General features: G+C 39.8%; 1 protein-coding gene across 2 annotated transcripts; it reads right to left on the bottom strand.

The window, feature by feature from the left end:
- Window positions 1–15,650: 15,650 nt before the first annotated feature.
- LOC147886069 (RNA demethylase ALKBH9B-like) lies at window positions 15,651–20,075 on the bottom strand. Of its 2 annotated transcripts, none has more exons than XM_087395515.1 (6): window positions 19,495–20,075; window positions 17,756–18,331; window positions 17,136–17,221; window positions 16,748–17,058; window positions 16,445–16,516; window positions 15,651–16,098 (listed from the first exon to the last, which is right to left on the bottom strand). In XM_087395515.1, exons 1-6 carry the CDS (start codon window positions 19,814–19,816, stop codon window positions 15,822–15,824), a joined length of 1,644 nt encoding a protein of 547 aa, XP_087251641.1. In that variant the 5' UTR covers window positions 19,817–20,075; the 3' UTR covers window positions 15,651–15,821. The 2 variants fall into 2 exon arrangements, with proteins under 2 accessions (XP_087251641.1, XP_087251642.1); XM_087395516.1 differs by having other exon boundaries at window positions 17,756–18,328; window positions 19,495–20,073.
- Between the last annotated feature and the right edge of the window lie 408 nt (window positions 20,076–20,483).

The raw sequence follows: 20,483 nt of genomic DNA, 5'->3' as shown, positions 1-20,483 counted from the left end.
GTAATGAATCTTTTGATTCCACTCTATATAGCCAAGCTCTTGGTTGCCTCATTCACGTATGCAGCACACGTCTTGACATTTAGTACGAAGTATCATAGGTGAGCAAATATATTCAAAGCCCAAAGGCCACTCACTTGCAAGGCACCCAACATCTTGAATTATTCTACCCCAAGGGGGAGTGACTCTCGGTTCCATGCATTCAGTGATTTGGACTAAGTTGGTGACTGTGGTGGTTGAAAGTCCATTAATTTGAATTGTTTTGTTCTTGGCGAGTCATGCATATCTTGGTTGAACAAGAAACAACCCATTGTAGCCACCAGTTGAGTTCATATGGCTCAAGAGATTGTTAGCAGATCTTAATTAGGTTTTACAGCCACGGTGTACCCACCCTTGTCACACTGATAGTTAGAGTGCTATCTCTCACAATGCATCGAGGTACATTATCATTATGTTAAAGAGAAATTGCATGCAATATAGATCAACTTGATGTATTGGCCCAACACACAGGAATGTGGTAGAGCTTGTCACTAAGGCACTATCCAGAGAAAAGTTTAAAGCTTTCCACAAAGCTTTACAATTTCTTTTGGTGACTAATCCATTCTATGTACATATTCGACTACCACTACAAGGGCGATTTCTTACATTATGAGTAGTGTGTTGCGAACCTACCCTTGGGATGCTTTTCACCTCCAGTTGGGAGGTTTTCCCCTCTAGGGTTAGGCTACTATTGTAGAGGATATGTATCCTTATTTTGAAAGTCTCTCATTGCAACACATACTTGTGCAATACAATTTGTTTCTTTGTGTGCTCATCGTCATTTCCAACAATTGCAAAGGTTTTTTGTGCATGTTCTTGAATTTTTTTAATTCTATGTTGAGTGTTGTTGTAAGCTATATTATGTTGAAGATATTGTTGAAAGCATGAATCCCCTAGAAATTTATTTGGGTTGAGATTGTTTTCCTCTCTTTTGGAGGTAAGAAAACTATATAAACTCTTTAATAAATGATATAAAGTTATTTTTCTTATGTTCTCATGCAATTCTCATGTTTTTTTTACATGTTGAAACTAGCTTGAGTTCTAGATTATCATCTAGGTATATAAGATAATGAAAAATTAATGGGTATATTGCTACAAATGATAAGAATCAATGGCACCTTATGGGTTGATCAAGAGCTCTAAGTGGATGGATCCATGCCAATTGAATAGCGTCCCCTTAGGGTAAGGTCCCCCCATTTTGGCCACATATCATGCGCCATTGTTTGCATGTGTTCCAAGAGCTCTAAGTGGATGTATCCATGCCAATTGAATAAAGTCCCCTTAGGGTAGGCCCCCCCCCCATTTGGGCCATTGTTTGCATGACATGTTCCATGAGTTTTCTTCTAATATGTGTTGAAATTCAATACCATTTATGAAACGTTTCCTTGTGGGCATGGTAAGCTATTTGTTGAATTGTTATTGAAAACGATCATGACTATGTATTACATACATGGGAACATTTGCATATTCGTACATACGTCATGAGTTTATACACATGATGCTCTTTACCTTTTGGCATCCATTAATGTCGTTTCCACTCCCATTGATTCCTGAAAATGTTCAATATGTGAGATTTGGGACTGATGCATTCTTGATTGGACATAGAGATATGTAAAATACTTAAAAAAGTTTTGATTGCACATAGAGGTATGTAAAATTCTTAAAAGAATTATCTTATCACATAATAGCTCTATGAAAAATTCAAAACCCCACCACTATGAAGAATGCCTTCAACACAACTTTAAGAAGCATGACTTAGAGGTACCTCATCAGCACTTATTTGAAAATCACTATGTATAGCTTACCAACTTGACATATAGAGGGATAAGATTGGTTCAATACATTGATCTCCATTGTTATTTGCTAATAAAAGCATGCCTAGCCTATATAGGCTACTTGTCTCAACGTGTTTGACATTCCATTACATTTTCATTGGATGTTACTTTTCTTGGACGAGTAGGAGCAGTATGTAGGCTCTCTTGGAGGAAAATATCAAAGCAAACTAATCCATCATCATTTCCTATCAAATGGGATCTACATCACCTTTGACATGTTGAGTAGTTTATCTAGGCATTAGGGCTGACATGGAGTTCATATTCAGCTCTCCCCTAAATTTTTATGCAAGATTAACGATCTTGCATTTTGGGTTGGTGCTTATAAGGAAGGCTCCAATATTTTGATTGTGTAATTCCATTTTGGGTGGATCAATCCTTATTTTCTTTGAATCTAGACATGCCTTTAGCAAGCTATATGAATTTTAGTCCATAATCATCACTTCCAACCATTGGTTTGAGATCTCATTAAAGAGGCGTGAATTGAAGTTTGTGTGAAAGCACCCCCAAATTATATGAGGCATAAGTGTAAGGGATATAATTAAAGTCTAGAGGGATCATACGTCACTCAATCAAACTATATATTTGAGGTAGTAAATTTGAAGGAGATGCTTATTAATCCCAACCCCAACCCTATGATCTCACCCTTTCCTTTATAGCACTCTATTGGGTTAGTGCTATGCAAATACCATATAATAATGTTGAGCGTGGTTTCTCAACACCTTCCCTCAAGATCGACTTCATGAAGTAGGCCTTCCCTCAAGATGATAATTCTGGGGAATCAGAGGAGGACTGAGCATTACATTACATCACGCCCATTTAATGAAAATGTCCTTCCTCTGCATCAAACCAAGAGCTTGTCGGTGCTTCTTGAAAAGATATTTGCCAAGTGGTTTGGTAAAGATGTCTACAACATTTTCTTTGCTATCACAATGTTGCAATATGATGTCACCAAGTAGCACTCTGTCTTTGATGAAGTGCTCTTTGACATCAATGTGCTTGGTTTTGGAGTGATATACTAGATTCTTGGCTAATGCTTGAGCCGATTGATTATCACAATATATTGTTGTTGGCTTTGATTCATCAAAGTAATATATTTTTGACAATAGTCTTATGAGCCATATAGCCTCACATGCACCTGTAGTGAGTGCTCTATATTTGGCTTATGTTGAAGACAAAGAAACAATTGGCTATTTGTTTGACAACCATGATATAACACCTTGACCAAGGAAAAATGCATATCCCTATGTCGATCTCCTAGTCTCATGATCTCTGTAATAGTCACTGTCACAGTATCCATGCAACCTTGGATGGCTTCCTCTGTATTCTATTCCAAAATCTCTTGTACCTCTGATGTATCTCAAGACTCTTTTGCTGCATTCCAGTGAGACTATTTTGGATTTGCCATAAATTGTGCAAGTGAGCTTACTGCATAATTGGCAGTGTGATAGTCAGATATATAAGATTGTGCATTGCTAAGAGAAACTAAGGGACCGTAGGTGACATTTAAGGTAGGCCTCTAACACACAAACACACACCAACACAAGGAAAAAGTTGGCAATTCCTCTCTTACAACCCACACTGCTTCTACAAACAAGAAAAACCATCAAAAGAGGCACTCACAAACTTCCTTTGCTTCTAAAAAGCAACTGCTTTTCGATACCTCTATCAATAAAAAATAGTCACCTTTCATGTTCTGAGTCTTCGACCCTCTTCACTATCGATTTTGACTGCTCTGCGACCTCTTCTAAAGAGTTGTAGAGACTAATCTCATCTTCACAACCAAAAAAAGAGCTCTCAAATCTGAGTTATGGATCAAAAGTTATCTAAAAAATAATGACTACTACTTTTTCTGAAGAGGTGCGAATGCTATTTTTATCTGTTCATTACTTACGCCTCCATTGGCCTATCCACCATTAGTTCCACCCTCAACAATCACTTTCTACCTTCATGCAATAAACTCCTAGCATTCAAACATGAACTAAGATGCACAATAGTAACAGTTCCGCTTAGTTCCTACCAGTAGCAGTTCAAAATCGGGGTCCTCAAAATTTGCCTATCATTTTTGCCCACCCCTCAATTGTGGCCATTCATGTCCCGAGTCTCCTTTTGCTTCACCTTCATATCCTCCTGGATCAAACTTACAAGGGTACTTGCATCCAAGCATAGTTGAGTCTCCTATCCTTGTGTCTTTAAAGTCTGCAGCCCATGTTTTAATCTCTCCAATATGCATGCTGTCTTTAGATCCAATTCTTCAATTGGTTCTTCAAAGCCCCAATCAAGAACCTCCCATTTATCAGTGGTTTGTGCATATACACATCTCTATTTGGAAACTCTTCATACAATGCTTCATGTATTGAGTCATGTGGCAAAACATCACGTGTTACCTCTACCTGGTCATTGAAGCTTCCTTCATTGCACATGATCATGAAAGATATATCTCTGTCAAAGGCATTCAACTCATAGGCTTGCACTTGCAGGACATCCATAGCATCAAGAGGCATATCCCTATGAGAAACTTCAACCCTCTGCTCCTGTACTGGCGTTGCTACAACAAGCTCTCTATCAAACACATAAGCATCATAGAGTACGAAGGCCTCATTGACTCCATGCTCCTCATTGTCCTTACAACTTGTTTGCACTGGCACTATCTCTTCATTAATATGTGGTTGATGTGGCTCATGCCCACTTCCTTTTCTACCTTCAGCTTGTGTGGAGACTTCTTCTGCCATCAGTGTTTGCCTCATGAACTAGCTGCATAAATGCATCCCAAGCATCTACCCAAGATTTTGCATGACACATGAAGTTATCAGCCCTTGGACTAAAATACCCAAGATTTTGCATGACACATGAAGTTATCGGCCCTCGGACTAAAATGCCTCATTAAAAGCTATCCAAAACCTGCTCAGAAGGATTGAAAGATGCGCCCTCTTCTCTATCGAAACCCCTCGCACCATACCCTTCTAGGTATAAAATAATCAGACGTGTTCTTGCAAAATTTTCAACCTCTCTAAAGTTAATGTGATTGGAGAATGCTGAATCGATTAGAGCTCAAAATTACAAACTTGCTATAAAATATTGCACACAAATTGGGTGTGTGAGTTGAAAGACATAGATTTTTTTGAATAGGCATGCTAGATAGCATTGAACTCCATCCTCCACACTTCGATTTGTGTTCATCACAAGTTTGAGGAAGACCCAATGTTACCAAGAACGTTTTGTGAAACACATCTCATAGGTTTCATTTAGAAATGTTTCGAGATTTTGATTGGAGTTTTGCCTAGAAATGCACTCTAGCTATACATTAAAAAGACATAATATATAAATTATATAAAATATTATATAAATAATTATTAATATATAAATTCTATCATATATGGGAGTCTCTCTCTCTCTCTCTCTCTCTCTCTCTCTCTCTCTCTAAGCTACAAACCATGAAGAGCCTACACACACATCAAAGAAGGCTATTGGGGACAGCAAAGATCTAAAGAGTCTAGCTAGAGCAGCTGGCCAAAAAGCTAGGAAGCTACTTCAAGGAAATTTTGGAACACCGCAACAAAGACCTCAACACAAGTTAGCCCAACAAGTACTCCATACATGATAAGTCTGTAATATTTTCTCTCATTAGATGTAAGGGATCATTGTTAGTTGATAGTGATCGCCAGTCCCATAGATCCTAAAGGGTCTCTCATGGACTTTAATACAATCATATCATACCATCTCTCTCTCTCTCTCTCTCTCTCTCTTCACACATACAATGTGCGCACACAATCACACACATGCACACATAGACTATAGTACACATAGCACACATACGCATGATTTTTTAAAACTAACATTCACATATACAAAATGGTGCACAAACATAGACCTTAGTTTACAGTGCGCACACAAACACATACAAAACACAAAAAACCAACCCAAATTTTTATTAAGAATGTAAAAAGTTAAATTTTTTTGAATAAGAATTCGTTTGGAATGGCCACGTTTTGCACGTTTTGAAACATGTTTTTTGGCCACTATGGGAAGACCTCAATGGATAGAAAGACCAAGATCTAGAAGACCACATGGCAAATAATCCAAATCACTCTTCAATGATGATCAGTTCCAACTCAAAATTGGAAATTCAAATTCTATTGTGTCAAAGTTTTCATTAGCACAATTTTAGAATTAACTTAAAAAGTTGCAAGTTTGTCGAATGCATGCAAGCACAAGAAGCACAATTCTAGTAAAGCTTATGGAAATTTTGGTGTGCAACAAGGGATTTCACTAAGAATATGGCAGATAGCACATGTGTTAGAACATATTTTTTCCTTTGGGGACCAAGATGTTCCTTATACTAGTAGCTATTAATAGAACCTATCATTGACTGAAGGCTTTTTTGAATCTTTTGTAAGTTTCAAACTCTCCTCCATGGGAGTGGCTGCAATCTTGCAATCTGCCATATGAAACTTCTTTAGGAGACGACCAACATATTATTTCAGCTGACTCATGAAGGTGCTAGCTAAATTTCTCCAGAACTCAATTCCAAGACAATAGTGCATAAGTCCAAGATATTTCATGTCGAACTTTGCAGATAAGTCTCGTTTTAGCTTTTTGATAAAGCTATCATTGCTTCCCATCACAATCATATCATCTACATACAAAAGTGCAATAGTAATGTCTTTCCCTTGAACTTTGTAGTAGAGAGTACGATTTGCGGATTTCATGTATCCTAGATTAGCAAAATACTTTTTGATTCTACTATACTAACTTTTAGGTGCTTGCTTTAAGCCATAGGGACTTTTCTTGAGATGGAAAACCTGATTCTCTTTTAGGAGACGGCTGTGATGTTTGGCGGGGGTCTCGTTGCGGAGGCTGCAGACTCTGTTGCCAATTCATCTTGAGTTTTGGCATAGCTTCGTGTACTGCGTGTGAATTCATTGCATGCTTTGAGAGTATGGAATGAAAGTGTGTGATACTATTTTTTATGCAATCTATTATGTGCCTATGCAAAATCATGTGAGTGCATGTGATGTGTCTATTTGGTGAATTGCAATGCTTGGACTTTCAGTAGTTGCATTGCTAGGGTAGAAGGAGAAGCCATTTTTAGTGGTTGAAAACTATGATTCAAGGAGATCACACAAATGCCAAATAGTCACCAAATGGAGGTTTCACGCTATTTAACAATGAAGTGATTCTTCAAGATCTTGGAAGAATTAGATGGTTTAAACTTATGTTGAAGAACCGGCCCCCCGTTCATGTGATCTGAAAAAATTCAATTTGTAGTCCCATGTATCCAAGATTAACTCCATAAGCCAAGACATATAAAATATGGTGTTGGGATATAAACAATGGTTATGAACCATCCTCTTGCTAGCCAAGACCCTTTGATCCCCTTTGATTTCTCTAGTTTGGCCCCAAACCTATCAAGAACCCAATCCCATCTATCCTTCATGGTGATCCCAAAACCCACGGGGATTTGTGTGTGTGTGTGTGTGTGTGTGTGTGTGTGTGTGTGTGTGTGTGTGTGTGTAACAAGTGATGTAAACCAGAGAATATTATAAGTGGAATGAAAATGTTAAACTAAGTGGTAAAATATCCTATTTGGTAGTTGCCAAGGGTTGGCATTAGTAGCAATGTAGATCCCAATTCTATACAAGATATGGTCCATAGGTTCTGCACATGAAAAGTAAAAGTTCGTAATCAAAGAAATGAGCAGTAATTACCAAATCGAAATTGATTGTATGGTACTAGCCCGACCAAGGGCTATTTGAGAGACCCATGTGTGTGTTTAGAATTTAATATCCCATCATTTTATGAACCATACAATCAATTCTGAATATAATTGCCAAAATTATAATTCATATGAAAGAATTTAAGAAGCTTGCTTAAGGCAATTAATCTATATTGAAACAAAAAGAATAAGGTTACAGTAGAATCTTGCTTGAGGAAATAAATAATCAAATTAAATCAATATTGATACAAAAATAATACGGTTACAAGAGAAGCTCGAGTACCGATGCCTTCAACAAAAATCATCCGAGGAGTATACCTGTTAGCCAACCAAACAACAATCAGTGTTAGAACATCATGATTATTATGTGGGTGGCAGGTATCCAAGCATCCCTCACACGCTTGTTATTATTGTCACAAATAATTATTATTAAACACACAACCACCCAAGGCTAAATGAAACTTAATGATGACCAAATAAGGTAGTAAGCTTGAAATTTTCCATTAAATGGAAGCAAATATAAGAAACCTTTTTGGGAAGCAACCTAAAGATTATAATTAACCGAGGTAAATGTTTCCAAAGGAGAAAAGTGGTACAAAGCATTATTAAGTTCTATTAATCAAAAATTATATGAGTGTTATGAGTTTGGCTAAGTATAAAGACACTATAGTTATAACTGTGCGAAAAAAACAATCTATATGGTATATAACTCTCAGGGGTTCACCTCTAAAAATTTTAGTATACCACATACATTCAAAAGGAGGGGTATTTTAATCCCACTTTAGAAAACATTTTCACAGGATTATAGTAATAGGAGGGGGGTTTTAATTCAAATTTAGGAAAAAAACCGTTAGTCCACAAGTAAAGAGGGGTGGTTTTATTGGGGGGGGGGGATTTTAGTTGAGGGGTTTTTTAAATACCCCTTGAATGCACATGATACCTAGAATTTCTAAGTAGTGCACCCCAAAGATATAGCTATAGTATACATATATAAAACTAAAGTATATCACTATATAAAAGTATAAAAGATGTATTGACCCTAGAACTAAGAAAAAATGACTAACTGAAGTGTGTGCAAACTGGTTGGTGAAGAGGAATAAAAAAATGAAAGCAAGCAAGGAGTATCACTACAAAGAATGTTCATCCAAAGGGTTATTTAGGCAGTGAAGCCAATGAGCTTGAAAAAGAAGGGGACAATCGCAAAGGTAGTGCTACGCAACATTAAGCAATGACTACCTACTCATAGCAGTTATGGCATTGATGGAAAGGTGGAAAAAGCAGGTCATGTGGAGCATAGAAGAGTCATGAACAGGCAATAGCAGCTGAGATAGTGAATGGTCAAGCATAGAGCACAAAGAACACAAGATCATGTGACACATGAGTACGAGAAAGACTCGCCCAAGCAAAAGAACTCAAAGAGGAGAGCAGAAGCTACGACTAAAAGACAATGAGTTGGGTGGCACCATAGAAGCTGGGAAGCTACAACAAGAGCCAACAAGACGGGTGGCACCGTAGAAGAAATGCAAAGAACTGTTTGTCAAGGAAGAGTAAGTGTGCAAGAAGAGGGATCACCTGAGGGAACAAGGAAGCCAAGGTACAAGAGTTGCACACAATGAGACCAAGAAAATCTAAGCTCAGCTCAGAGACAGGTTGCTTCATAGAGGCACCAGAAGAGAGTAATGTGCCAATTAAAGGCAAGAAGATGCATGCAATAAGGGCCATTGAAAGCAAGCGGTGGGTAGTGGATGGTGGGAAAGTGGTCCAGTGGTAGTGGGAAAGTAGTGGGGGGTTAGGTTAGGGGGTTTGCTCTTCAGCCATTGTGTCTTTAAATAATAAGGAATGGAGGTGCATTAGTATGCATTTTCTTATTCAGGGTGAGAAACTTGAATTTGCCTCAATTTATGCACCTCAATATTGTCATTGAAGAGCATTGATTTGGGAGGCTATGCAACAATATCCTTGAAGGCAAAATGTATTTATTAGTGAAGATTTCAATAATGCACCCTAGCAAGGGGATAATACATTTGGCAAAACCCATATGCTGACATTGGAATGGCAACATTGGTCCCAACTAATGTCTCAGCTTGGTCTTGTGGATCTTTGGAAAGAGTTGAAGCCCATGTATTCAGGATATAGTTTGTAGCATAATGCCCAGTCTGCATATCGAGCAAGATTGGACCATTGGTATATGGTGAATGTGTAGAAATATGATGCTCTTACTTCCAAATGTGGGTGGATTATGCCTTCCCCCGTTTATATCGTGCTCCGCTATGGCTAAGGTTGTTTTTTCATGAGATGCCACATGACAAGTTGCCAAATAAAAGGTTGCTTATAGTCAATAATAGTTATTTGGAGAATGATGAGTACAAGCAAATGGTTCATAATGCCATTGCTCCTCTTTGGGAATAGTGCCTGATTGATCTTGATTATGCCTAGAATACTTTTGCCTCTCACATGCAAGCAATAATTCATGACCTGGGAAGAATTACCTATATGACTCAAGGGAAGTGGTTGCTGATGCTAAGGTCAACAGTCAAAGTTTGTGAAAACTCAATCATGTCAAGGCTTTAACTCATGCTTGAGCTTACATGCTTGTGTCAAGCTAAGCATCTATTATAGAGCAATGAAAATCATAGGAAAATTGTCAAATGGGAAACTAAGGACAAGCAAAAGGCTCTAATGGATAAAGGTTTCTCCTCTATAGGGTTTTTTAAGGTTTTACTCTATAAGAGGCAGGATCAAATATTTGTTGGGTTTTGACATCTAATGCTTGTTGGACTTCCTCATGGGTGCACATTTCTCAAGCCTGTGTCACTCATTTTGCTCGACAATTTGGGAATGTGGAATCCCAGCCCCGCCGTAGGAAGTTCTGCTAGCAGGATAGAATCTTTTGCAGCATGTCTCTCCTATTAGAACTCCTATTTACAGATTGGGAGGTGACCTTTCCAACACCCCTCAAACCGACACATCTCGGCCTCACACCAACTTGTCAATGAAGTTGCTCCAATAGCTCCAATGATGAAACCCTCTGGAACAATCCAGTTTTGATTCTGATTCAACCAATGGCTCTTGCTCCTCTAGGTCCATTCCTGCGCAAACAAACCATCATGTTTACAGGTCCATCCAAGGTAGCACCAGATGGCACCACTACCTTAAATCATGTTCCTGCCTTCAAACTCGAGCAATCTAGATGCCACCATATTCCAGCTATCCCTCATAATGAGTGAACAACTTGGAGTCTTCTAGGCACCATGCTCTCAGGTCTGTTTCAACCCATTCCCTTTAGCAAGGTCTGCAACAACAAAAGAACCATCTCGAGAAATGAAATCATTTGTGTGTTGACAGTCTACATTGGTCAACCTATTTGATTGTCCCCTTGGCTTGCAGGGACTAGGCATTCTTATTTTATTCCATCCAAATGGATTTGGTTTGTGGGTGATGTACTTCATGGTGATGGTACGTTATTATCCCTTTCATATGTAGCCAGGCACTATGGATTAGGGATGAATTATCAACCCCTTTGGCATTATCTTTCCCCAATGTTTCTTGCTGGTATCTAAGCTGGAGCTTACTTATCGTCTTACAGATTGGACTCTACACCGCCACCCATGGTTCTGCCACTCATCCTCTATGGTTGGCTAATGTCTTTGTGGCTAGTTTGTATTGCCTAGTTTGTATAGGGTTTTGATGCTTCCACCTTGGATTTCAGCTCGGGGAAATCAACTTTGGTCAAGAGACTGATAAGACCCTTCCGAGGGGGGGGATTCTCGCCAATCAACCACTAAACAAGTTTGAACCAATTGGATATCTCTGTTGTCACTTATTTCTACGACTTCGCCTCTCTGTAAAAAATATAGGTAAAGACTTGCATTCCCAAGTCTTTCTCTATCTTTGGTGTTTCAGGCATTTGTATCAGAGAATCACTAGGTACATTGTATTCTACAACTATTCTTATTGAGACAGAGGGCTTCCTTCTTCTATCCGATGTAAAGCGATGAAAAATGTTCACATAAGGAGGAACATATTTACTGGTAGTGTCATCAGCAAAATCACCTAAATCTCAAGACACTCTTCGAACCAATTGTATACTTTATCAAGATAGGTGGGTTTCTATGACCCCCCCTACAAACTCTACATGGGTATTACACCTCATACGGCTTAAATAAAAACGTTTGAGTAACCCTCTGTTCTACTACTAATCACTTCGTGAGGTGAAATATATATGCCAAATGGTGCCTACAGATAGCTATTGTCATAGATGTCTGGCTCCAAGGGAATCCTTGCTCCATCTTTTCTAACATCATGACTCGTGACTCTCTCCTTTTTCTTCAACAATGTCTCCAAGCCGAATTCCCTACTACTTTGGCAAGCTTGTTTGGCTCTTCAAGATTTGCCCTCGCCGCCAGAGGTAAGAGTTTGATCTTTTTTTCACTTATGTTCCGTCTAAACTCTGTGGCAAGACCAAAACCATAGTCTTTGGAGATTCTACTTTTTCCAAGTTTCACTACTTTCGGGTGTCAATTAGGCAATCTTTCTATGATTGCTTGTCTGTTCATCAAATAGATTACTTTGTTTATATTGAAATCTTCCAACATTGTAATTGCATGTCTTTCTTTGGGGACTGCTTCTTGTAATAGAACCATACACGATTTCACTAAAAAAAGGTTATGTGCGCGCACACGTGCGCATGATGTAATTTCACTCCAAAAAAAGTGTATGCATATCATGTATGTATGTGTGCATATACATATATCTATTTATATGTATCTATGTACCTGTATATCTATGTATGTATGTATGTATCCACAACCCTGGTCCCATCCTACCCTAGATTTCTCATCTCTTTGCTCACGTGGAAATCAACACATATAATGTGCTTACATTGAATAGATTCCTTGTGTTGAAAGTGACTCCAACATGCTCACGTGTGTAGGTGTGTGTGTTGAGACTCAAGTCAAGACTCATAATTTGCCAATTTGCAACTCATCGAGCTCCATGCAACCCTATTTGTGCCAAGCTAAGCAATGACCATCTCTTACAATGAAGAGACATACTAGGAAATCCACCTTTGTAAGCAAGAGCCAACAAAGACACAAAGCGATGTGGTCCACCATCTAACCAAAAAAAATTTAAAGCTACCTACATGCTATGCCACCTCTCACGCCACCTTGTCTTGCCACAAGAAGAGGCTGCATAAACGTACCATACATCCTTTTAATTGAATCAGACCAATAACCTTATTTTCATTTTTTTAAATAACCTCATATTTACTTTGTACCTATAGAAAAACTCTTGCGGTGGGTGGTGAAAACTAAAGCATGTTGGGCAATTTTGCGTCTCCTTCAATTTTCTCAAATGCCACCACAAAATTTGCAAATTAAAACAAACATATTGACATGTATCCAGTGCCAATCACATTGCTGCCCCTGATAATTTAAAATTAAACAGATTGGTTGGCATTTACACTCATCAGACATTGAATCAACACAACTAGATCAAAATATGACATTGGAAGTTATACTCTCCATAGTAACACTTTTTGGCTTTATGATTGTTCAACGTCATCAACTCAATTGTGATATGTATGATGTGGCTGACAACTACAACAGTAGTAGATAGACACTCTTTTAACGTCAATGTATATATACCTATATGTATATGTATATGTATATGTGTACATAAATATACATATAATGGCATTAAAAGAGATCTTCTGATACTTGTAGCTCATTGTCCCTTTTTTCGGGACTGTTTTTTGTAATATGATGTAATATGATGTCAAATGGATTCACCACAAAAAAAGGAGAGAGAGAGAGAGTTTTAATATGAGAGAGAGAGAGAGGGGGGGGGGGGCAAGGAGGGAGGGAGGGAGGAAGAGAGAGTTATAATACGAGAGAGAGAGAGAGAGAGAGAGAGAGAGAGAGAGAGAGAGAGGGAGGGTGGGGGGCGAGGGAGATGTATTACCACCTTTGGGAGGCCTCATGGGCCTATGAGACAAAGTACAATATCAAAGTAACTCCTACTTTTACAAGATATTGTGGGCTAAGGCAAAAGGGCACACTAAGGCCCTTTGTGAGTACTATACTAAACTAAGCTCAAACTCAAAGTACTCAATTTCAAAGACAAGACACATAACCGAGTGCCATGGAACAAGTACTCTCAAACGTATAACTAAAGGCTTTATACATGTGAGAGCTTATTCAAGCATATGATGTTTTGCAAAAAAATTGGTTGACTACATAATCATCTAATAAATTGAAGTTCTGTACATGCTTTTGTTGCACTATTAATTTCCCACGCACCCCAATGGTGTACAATCCCACCATGGTCCTCAACACTTCGGCAACTAGCCCTTAGACTTCTTGAGATCAAGGAATATTTAAATGTTTGCATGTATGTCATTTGGCAAATCAAATGCATCCTTCCTCAAATAGATATTTAAAAGGGGTTTGGAAAGTACACAAAGAAGGTAGGCAAGGAAGCAGAGATGCTAGGTGGGAGGCTAACAAAGATAAGGAAAGGTAGCACAAGGAGTGAGAGTGTATAGGGACAGAGTGAAAGTGTGAGAGTGAGAGGGAGAGAGAAAAAGGGGGAGAGAGTGCATCACACAATTGCGGGGGGGGGGGGGGGGGGGAGAGAGAGAGAGAGAGAGAGAGAGAGAGCAGCGACTGTCTCTTGCAAAGAAGAGACACATCCAAGAAAATCCGCCTTTGCAAGCAAGAGCCAAGAAAGACACAAAGCAATGGGTTCCACCATTTAAATGCTAGCTACATGCTGTGCCACCTCTCACACCAGCTTGTGTTGCCGCAAGAAGCGACCATACATAATTTTTTTAATAGCCTGATAGTTACCGTGTACCTACAGAAAAACTCTTGCAGTAGGTGAAGTTGGTTAACTAGACCTCTCCTTCAATTTTTGCAGATATCAGCACAAGATTTGCAAATAAAAACTGAGGTAAATTGACATGAATCCATTGCCATCGCATTGCTGCTCCTGGATAATTTGAAATTAAACAGATTCATTAGCATTTACACTCGGCAGCCACATAATCAATACAACTAGATCGGAATATGACATTCGGAATAATCCTCTTCATAGTACACTGTACACAGCATAATTGAGTTATATACCTACATGAATCCAGGAACATTCCCAAACTCATCCTCTAAAAACACAGTTTCAATCTCACGATAGTCACTCATAAGATTGAAAACCATAAACTCCATCACGCATAGCAGGGACTAGCTACTATGACATCCCCACTGACATCATCGGCGCCCAACAGTGGGTTTAGACCATAATATAAAAATATGCTCTCACACATACAAATCCACACACCCACACATACTAGAGCATCCATTTATACAAAGTCTTCGTACTGAGTTTCTGTCGGCACTCCGGAGGTGACAGGCAGACTCAGCCATGATGAAGGCTAGCACTAAAGGAGAAGGCTAATCAAAAAGTAGTCCTAAATCTCTTCATTCAAGCTACAACTGCTTGTGAAGTCTAAACGATTTCATTTAAGTCTCTCCCAAACGAGCATCTAGATCTAGCTAATAGGGCAACGCACCATTTAAGATAGAAAGAATTATCGCAATACCAGCAGGCTGCAACTTGGACGAAAACTTCACAAGGTGAAATTTGCATGTCCGCTAATACGGCAGAAGCAAATACCTAGATGAATCCAGGATCCTCTAAAAACACAACATAGTGCAGTTTCAATCTCACGATAGTGACTCATAAGATTGAAAACCATAAACTCCATCAGGCATAGCAGCAGGGACTAGCCACTATGACATCCCCACTGACCTCATCAGCACCCAACAGTGGGTGTAGACCATAGTATTAAAAAGATGCTCTCACACATTCAAATCCACATACCCTCACATACTTGAGCATCCATTTATACAAAGCCTTCGTACTGAGTTTCTGTCGGCACTCCAGAGGTGAAGGGCAGACTCAGCCATGACGAAGGTACAATTGAGCATCACATTGTACAATTAAAAATTGCTGACAACTACATTATGTAGACACTCTTTTAACGGCACAGTAATGTTCACAAGTTGGCCTCTCATGCCTGCATCACAGTTGTAAAGATTATTGTTCCGTTACAAATTCTTTTTGGCAAACTAACCTACAGGTAGCTAGGATGGCTCCATAAATGATTCACCTGAAGCTCATTCAAAGAGCCCATGGTCCGAATTTATGCCAATGTACACTCACTTTGATCCCAAATATTAACGCTTGCGACCAGGCCCAGATACATGAAGTGGAGGAAAATCGGATTCCAAAGAAAAGTGTGATGATTCAGGGGTTCCATTTTGACCAATTTTCGGTGAAGCCACTGCAAAATGTGGATCCGGAGAACCCTCTGTAGGGTACAGCTGAGAGCCTTGCAAATTAGAAACTGAATTTCTGGCATTAATCAGAGGCTTGGTGCCAAGCAATTCATGGTCAACAGTAAATCCTAGAGGTACTTTTGATGAATCCATCTTCCTGAAAGTAATAGATACTCTGTCACACAATAAGATTTTGTCAGAAATCACCGGACATATTCTGAGATGTGTCTTAAATAAACTTCTTGACCGCAAATTGCATACTGTCAGCAAGTTTCTTGCAACATTTGACCAATAATTTTGCAACTGCTTTTACTGTAGTGTATATTATTTCACAAATAAACAAGGAACTTATTAAGCTACCCAGCTCTTCTTCTCAATAACATGAAAGTTTGCAGTAATACAGTTAGATGCATTATGCATATAGTCCATATCACACCTGGTCAACTCCATATTGATGTTAGAACTAGGCATATGTACGTGGACACAGGAACAGACATCACTATAAGTTACACATCATTCACCTTCTTGCAGGAACAGCTGGAACTGCATGCTTGGCCACATCTGCCCCATTACCTTTCAACACCAGAACTGACCTGCAGGCACCGTGAGCCAGAATAAGTGTGTATATTTCAACAATACTACTGAAGAACAATTCCACATGTCAGCCATGACTTTATGAAAATGAAAAGGCAATTTATGACCATGACGAAGACACACAGAATTGTCCCAGATAAAGTTTTTAAAATACAATACAATCGAATGCAAAAAAACTGTCAGCCAGGAGAATGGTGCAACCAACATAGTTGAGGGGAAATTACACTCACCCCACTGGCAAAGGAATGGAAATGGAGCCTTTGAAATCACCAGGCCCAATGATTTTGAGATTAGACCCAAAAACAATATCACACTCGCTTACAAGAGACACTGTACAGAAGGGCCGGACAAAGTCATGATGATCAATGTGAGGCGGTATACAGTCACCCACATCATATAGGTTGATGATACAACTGTCTGGCACACTGCTGCAAGGCAGAACATGCCACCTCACTAACCGTTTGATTACCATTCGCAGCATTTGGGGAATTGGATCTACTTCTTCATCCTGAATAATACCTGGGGGGTTTCCATCTTTATCCTGCCGAAGAGTTCCTGTTAGCTTGCTTCATACAAAAAAACCAGAACAATACTGCAATTGCATAGACAAAGACATACCACTGCATAATTGTAGCAGCATCCAAATTGTATGGTTACTCGACCCTTCCCTCGCATCCATTTTCTTGGCTCCGAGTATGTGCGTCCTGACATTGACATTAAGCAAGATCAAAAACATTAAAAAAGTAAAAGCAATATCTAAAATGCATCACCTAAATGGCTCCAGGAACATGGCAGTACTCGACAGGTCCTACTATTAGCTACTATAAGCTGTTAATTCCATGTATAATAAATACCAGCCTTTAGAGACGAACTCCAGACCACAGGAAAGAAGCAGGCCATCATATCAGGGTAGCAGGAGTGGCACAAAGGTCTGCTGATATGGAGCATGAGGGTGGTCCTATCTTGCTCCTATCTTGCTACACAAGAGGCTTTGGGAAGATACACTGAGGTTCAAACATTGAAAGCAGTGTTTTGGTCCCTGGGCAACAAAAGAAAATAGGTTGCAGACTTGAGCATGCAGAACGTTGGGCAATTGTGATTCTAAATCGTGCCAAGATTCCCACTGTATGCTGAAGGACTTCAGTGAGAGGATTTCCTCAAGAACTCCGTGTGATTTCTAACTAGACATGCACATTGAACAGGAAAGAAAAATTGAGCCTTTTTTGGTAGATCCTTACTCCGAAGCTTTTGATTCCGGCCTAGTTCTTGAAGATGATATATGAAGTCTAATAAGTCCTTCTGCTCTGAATCCGTAAAAACATTTGTGTGAAGCTCCAAACCTTCTACAACATTGACAGACTTGCCAGTAACATTCTCCATCGAAACAAAATCCTTCTTGCGTTTGATTTGCTGAACTCGAGCATTCTCACTGACGTTGCTTGGTAGCTGAAGGATTTGGCCTACTCTTTCAAGGGAATCTGACTTTTTGGCCACGCCCACATTGCCTTCAATCCTGTGGGGGCTATTGAAAAGAGAAATTGAGGCCATCTTTGCAGCAATATCATTAGTAAAATCACTTGAAACTGCAGGCAGGCTGCCATCATGCCTTTTTCCACCACTAGGCTCCTGCTTCAACGGAGTTTTCCCTTGCTCAGGCTGCTCAGAAACAATCACTTGTTCACCACGATCCTTTGTTTTATCCAAATTGGAGAAAAGTGTCGTTCGGGCTTCTTCAATTCCAAAACTTGGCGTTGACACATAGATTGCAGCCCCAGTCTCTGTGGGGATGCCACTCGGATCCAAGAATCCATCTGCTAAGAGCCACCATGAATAAATGGGATAAGAATAAGAAACTGCAACGAGATATTTATACATCAGAAATGTAAAAGTACGTATTAACACAGTTTTTAACGTTTATGCCGACTTCCAAGCATGCCCACCATTCATCGTGTGTTTGTGACCAAAAGTTTTAAAAAATCCTAGCACCAGGAAAGATGGCCAATACATAGCGTAAGCTCCAATTTTACAAAAAAAACGGCATAAAGGAACCTCACAAGCGGCTACGTTTAAAGCCTTCTACCATAAAGGGCACGCGTGACAAACGAACACAAACTCTTGTCCCCTCTAACAGTCACTACGGTGCATTACAGCAGGATAGAGCCTGAAAGCTTTGACCAAAGGACGAACCTAGGGTTTCACAAATTCGCCCAAGCGCCTAAAAACTAGTAAAGGAGCCCACTCTGTCTCATACGAATACTGACAGTGAGAGTATAACCTATAGAAGCACAAAACCATGAGTAGTCACTCAGGATCGGTGCTGCTAACACCACAAGAGAAAACCTATAGCCCTATAATTTTCGCACTTAACTTGAATCTCCACTGTGCATCCTAGACTGTATATCGATGTGACACCTCTCCCAGCTCGCAGTTGCAGAGTGCAAAACAAGTTTTTGGAAACGTAAACTTCTAATGTCCTCATTTTCAGCGATAAATACTAAGATCAGCGAAATCGATTATGAGGGTTATTATGACTCTACTGTTGGAATGTATAAAAGCTTCTTTATACAAGTATCCAGAAAATTGACTAAATCGTCATGGATCCCCGTACAAGTAGGCACAACTAAGGTCGGAAGGCTCTCGAATTCTGATTAAGTAAGTCACAGGCTAAGAAGAAGCACACCATTTTGTTGAATTAGCGCTGAATGTCGTAAAATCAATTGTAAGCAACGGCTACCATCCAGGATATACATCGATATGCAGATAACCATAAGACGATTATTCCCACTACAATAAAGAATGACAGATCCATCTTAACGCGATAGCTTACAACTTTGACACTCGCCAAAAAAAAAAGTTCAATAAAGCTAACGTTTCGCATATTGAGAGACGCGTCTGGGCAAGAATTCGCTTCGCTGGAACACCCAAGTACCTAGCATCTCCTACACTACGAAAACTGTGCCTTGAAAGCCGCACGTACGTGACGAGATAGTGGCAAGCCGCTGATGAAGGATTTGTGAACAAGATTCGCAGAGGCCGTCGAACAGGAGTGCTCCCGACTTGGCCAAGAGAGCGGCAGCCCTTTTCAGATCATCCCCCTCGCTTAGGTCCGCCTGTGGAGGCCGACCACCTCGCCGACCTTTAGGAGCCGTGCGAGCAGGGCTTTCACCGACGAAGCCATTCGAGTGATTGGCGTCGCTACGATAGGGGTGGGGGTCGTATTCTTGTGGGTTGGAGTAGATACGGTAGCCGCTGCCGACATAATTGTTGCGTTTACGCGTCGGCAAGCGAGGCTGCTCCATTCTTTCCGTCTCGAGATCTGTCTTTCTCTCTTCCCCCTTTGCCCTCCTTTCACTCTCCGCCCTTCTCCCTCGTCTCTCTCTCTCTCTCTCTCTCTCTCTCTCCCACACACACACACAGACAGACAGGGAGAGAGGGAGGAGCAGGGAGGAGGGAGAAAGAGATTTTGGGGGGGAGAAAGATTGAGTGCGGGCGTGAGATAAGAATCCAAGGCTTTTCCGTAAAAGTAGTGACCACAGCTTCTGACGCGGACTTGAACTTTCTAATCAACCTGTGAATTCAAGGGTCTAACCACAGGATGTCGAGTGTGGTTTCAAGCCTATCAAGACGGAAAAGCTTTTTCCCCGTAATTAATCCAAAAAAGCCAACTCAAGTAGTGTGGGCCCAAAGACTTATCCACTCTTACACCGTAATGTCCAACGCCTTGCACTCCAACAACCAAGTTACCTTGAATGGCACTCTCTAAACGTCCTCCGGCATAAGTTGTCCCAACGAGGATATTTATAAGGGCTAAATTTTGAACCAAAATGTATTTTAAAGGTATTTAAAATATTCTTTTTGAAAATCTAGGCTACAAATAAAGGTTCCTTTAGAATACCGGTTAAATTTTACTAAGGACTTTAAAAATTAGTCATATATATAATATAATATAATATAAAAGAGATAATA

Source organism: Dipteris shenzhenensis, chromosome 24 (genome assembly GCF_047967505.1).
Source record: "Dipteris shenzhenensis isolate YYH24624 ecotype China chromosome 24, Dip_SZ_1.0, whole genome shotgun sequence".
NCBI classification, from domain to species: Eukaryota; Viridiplantae; Streptophyta; class Polypodiopsida; order Gleicheniales; family Dipteridaceae; genus Dipteris; species Dipteris shenzhenensis.
Note: the sequence above shows the minus strand (reverse complement) of the source record. Positions and strands in the feature narration are given on the sequence as shown.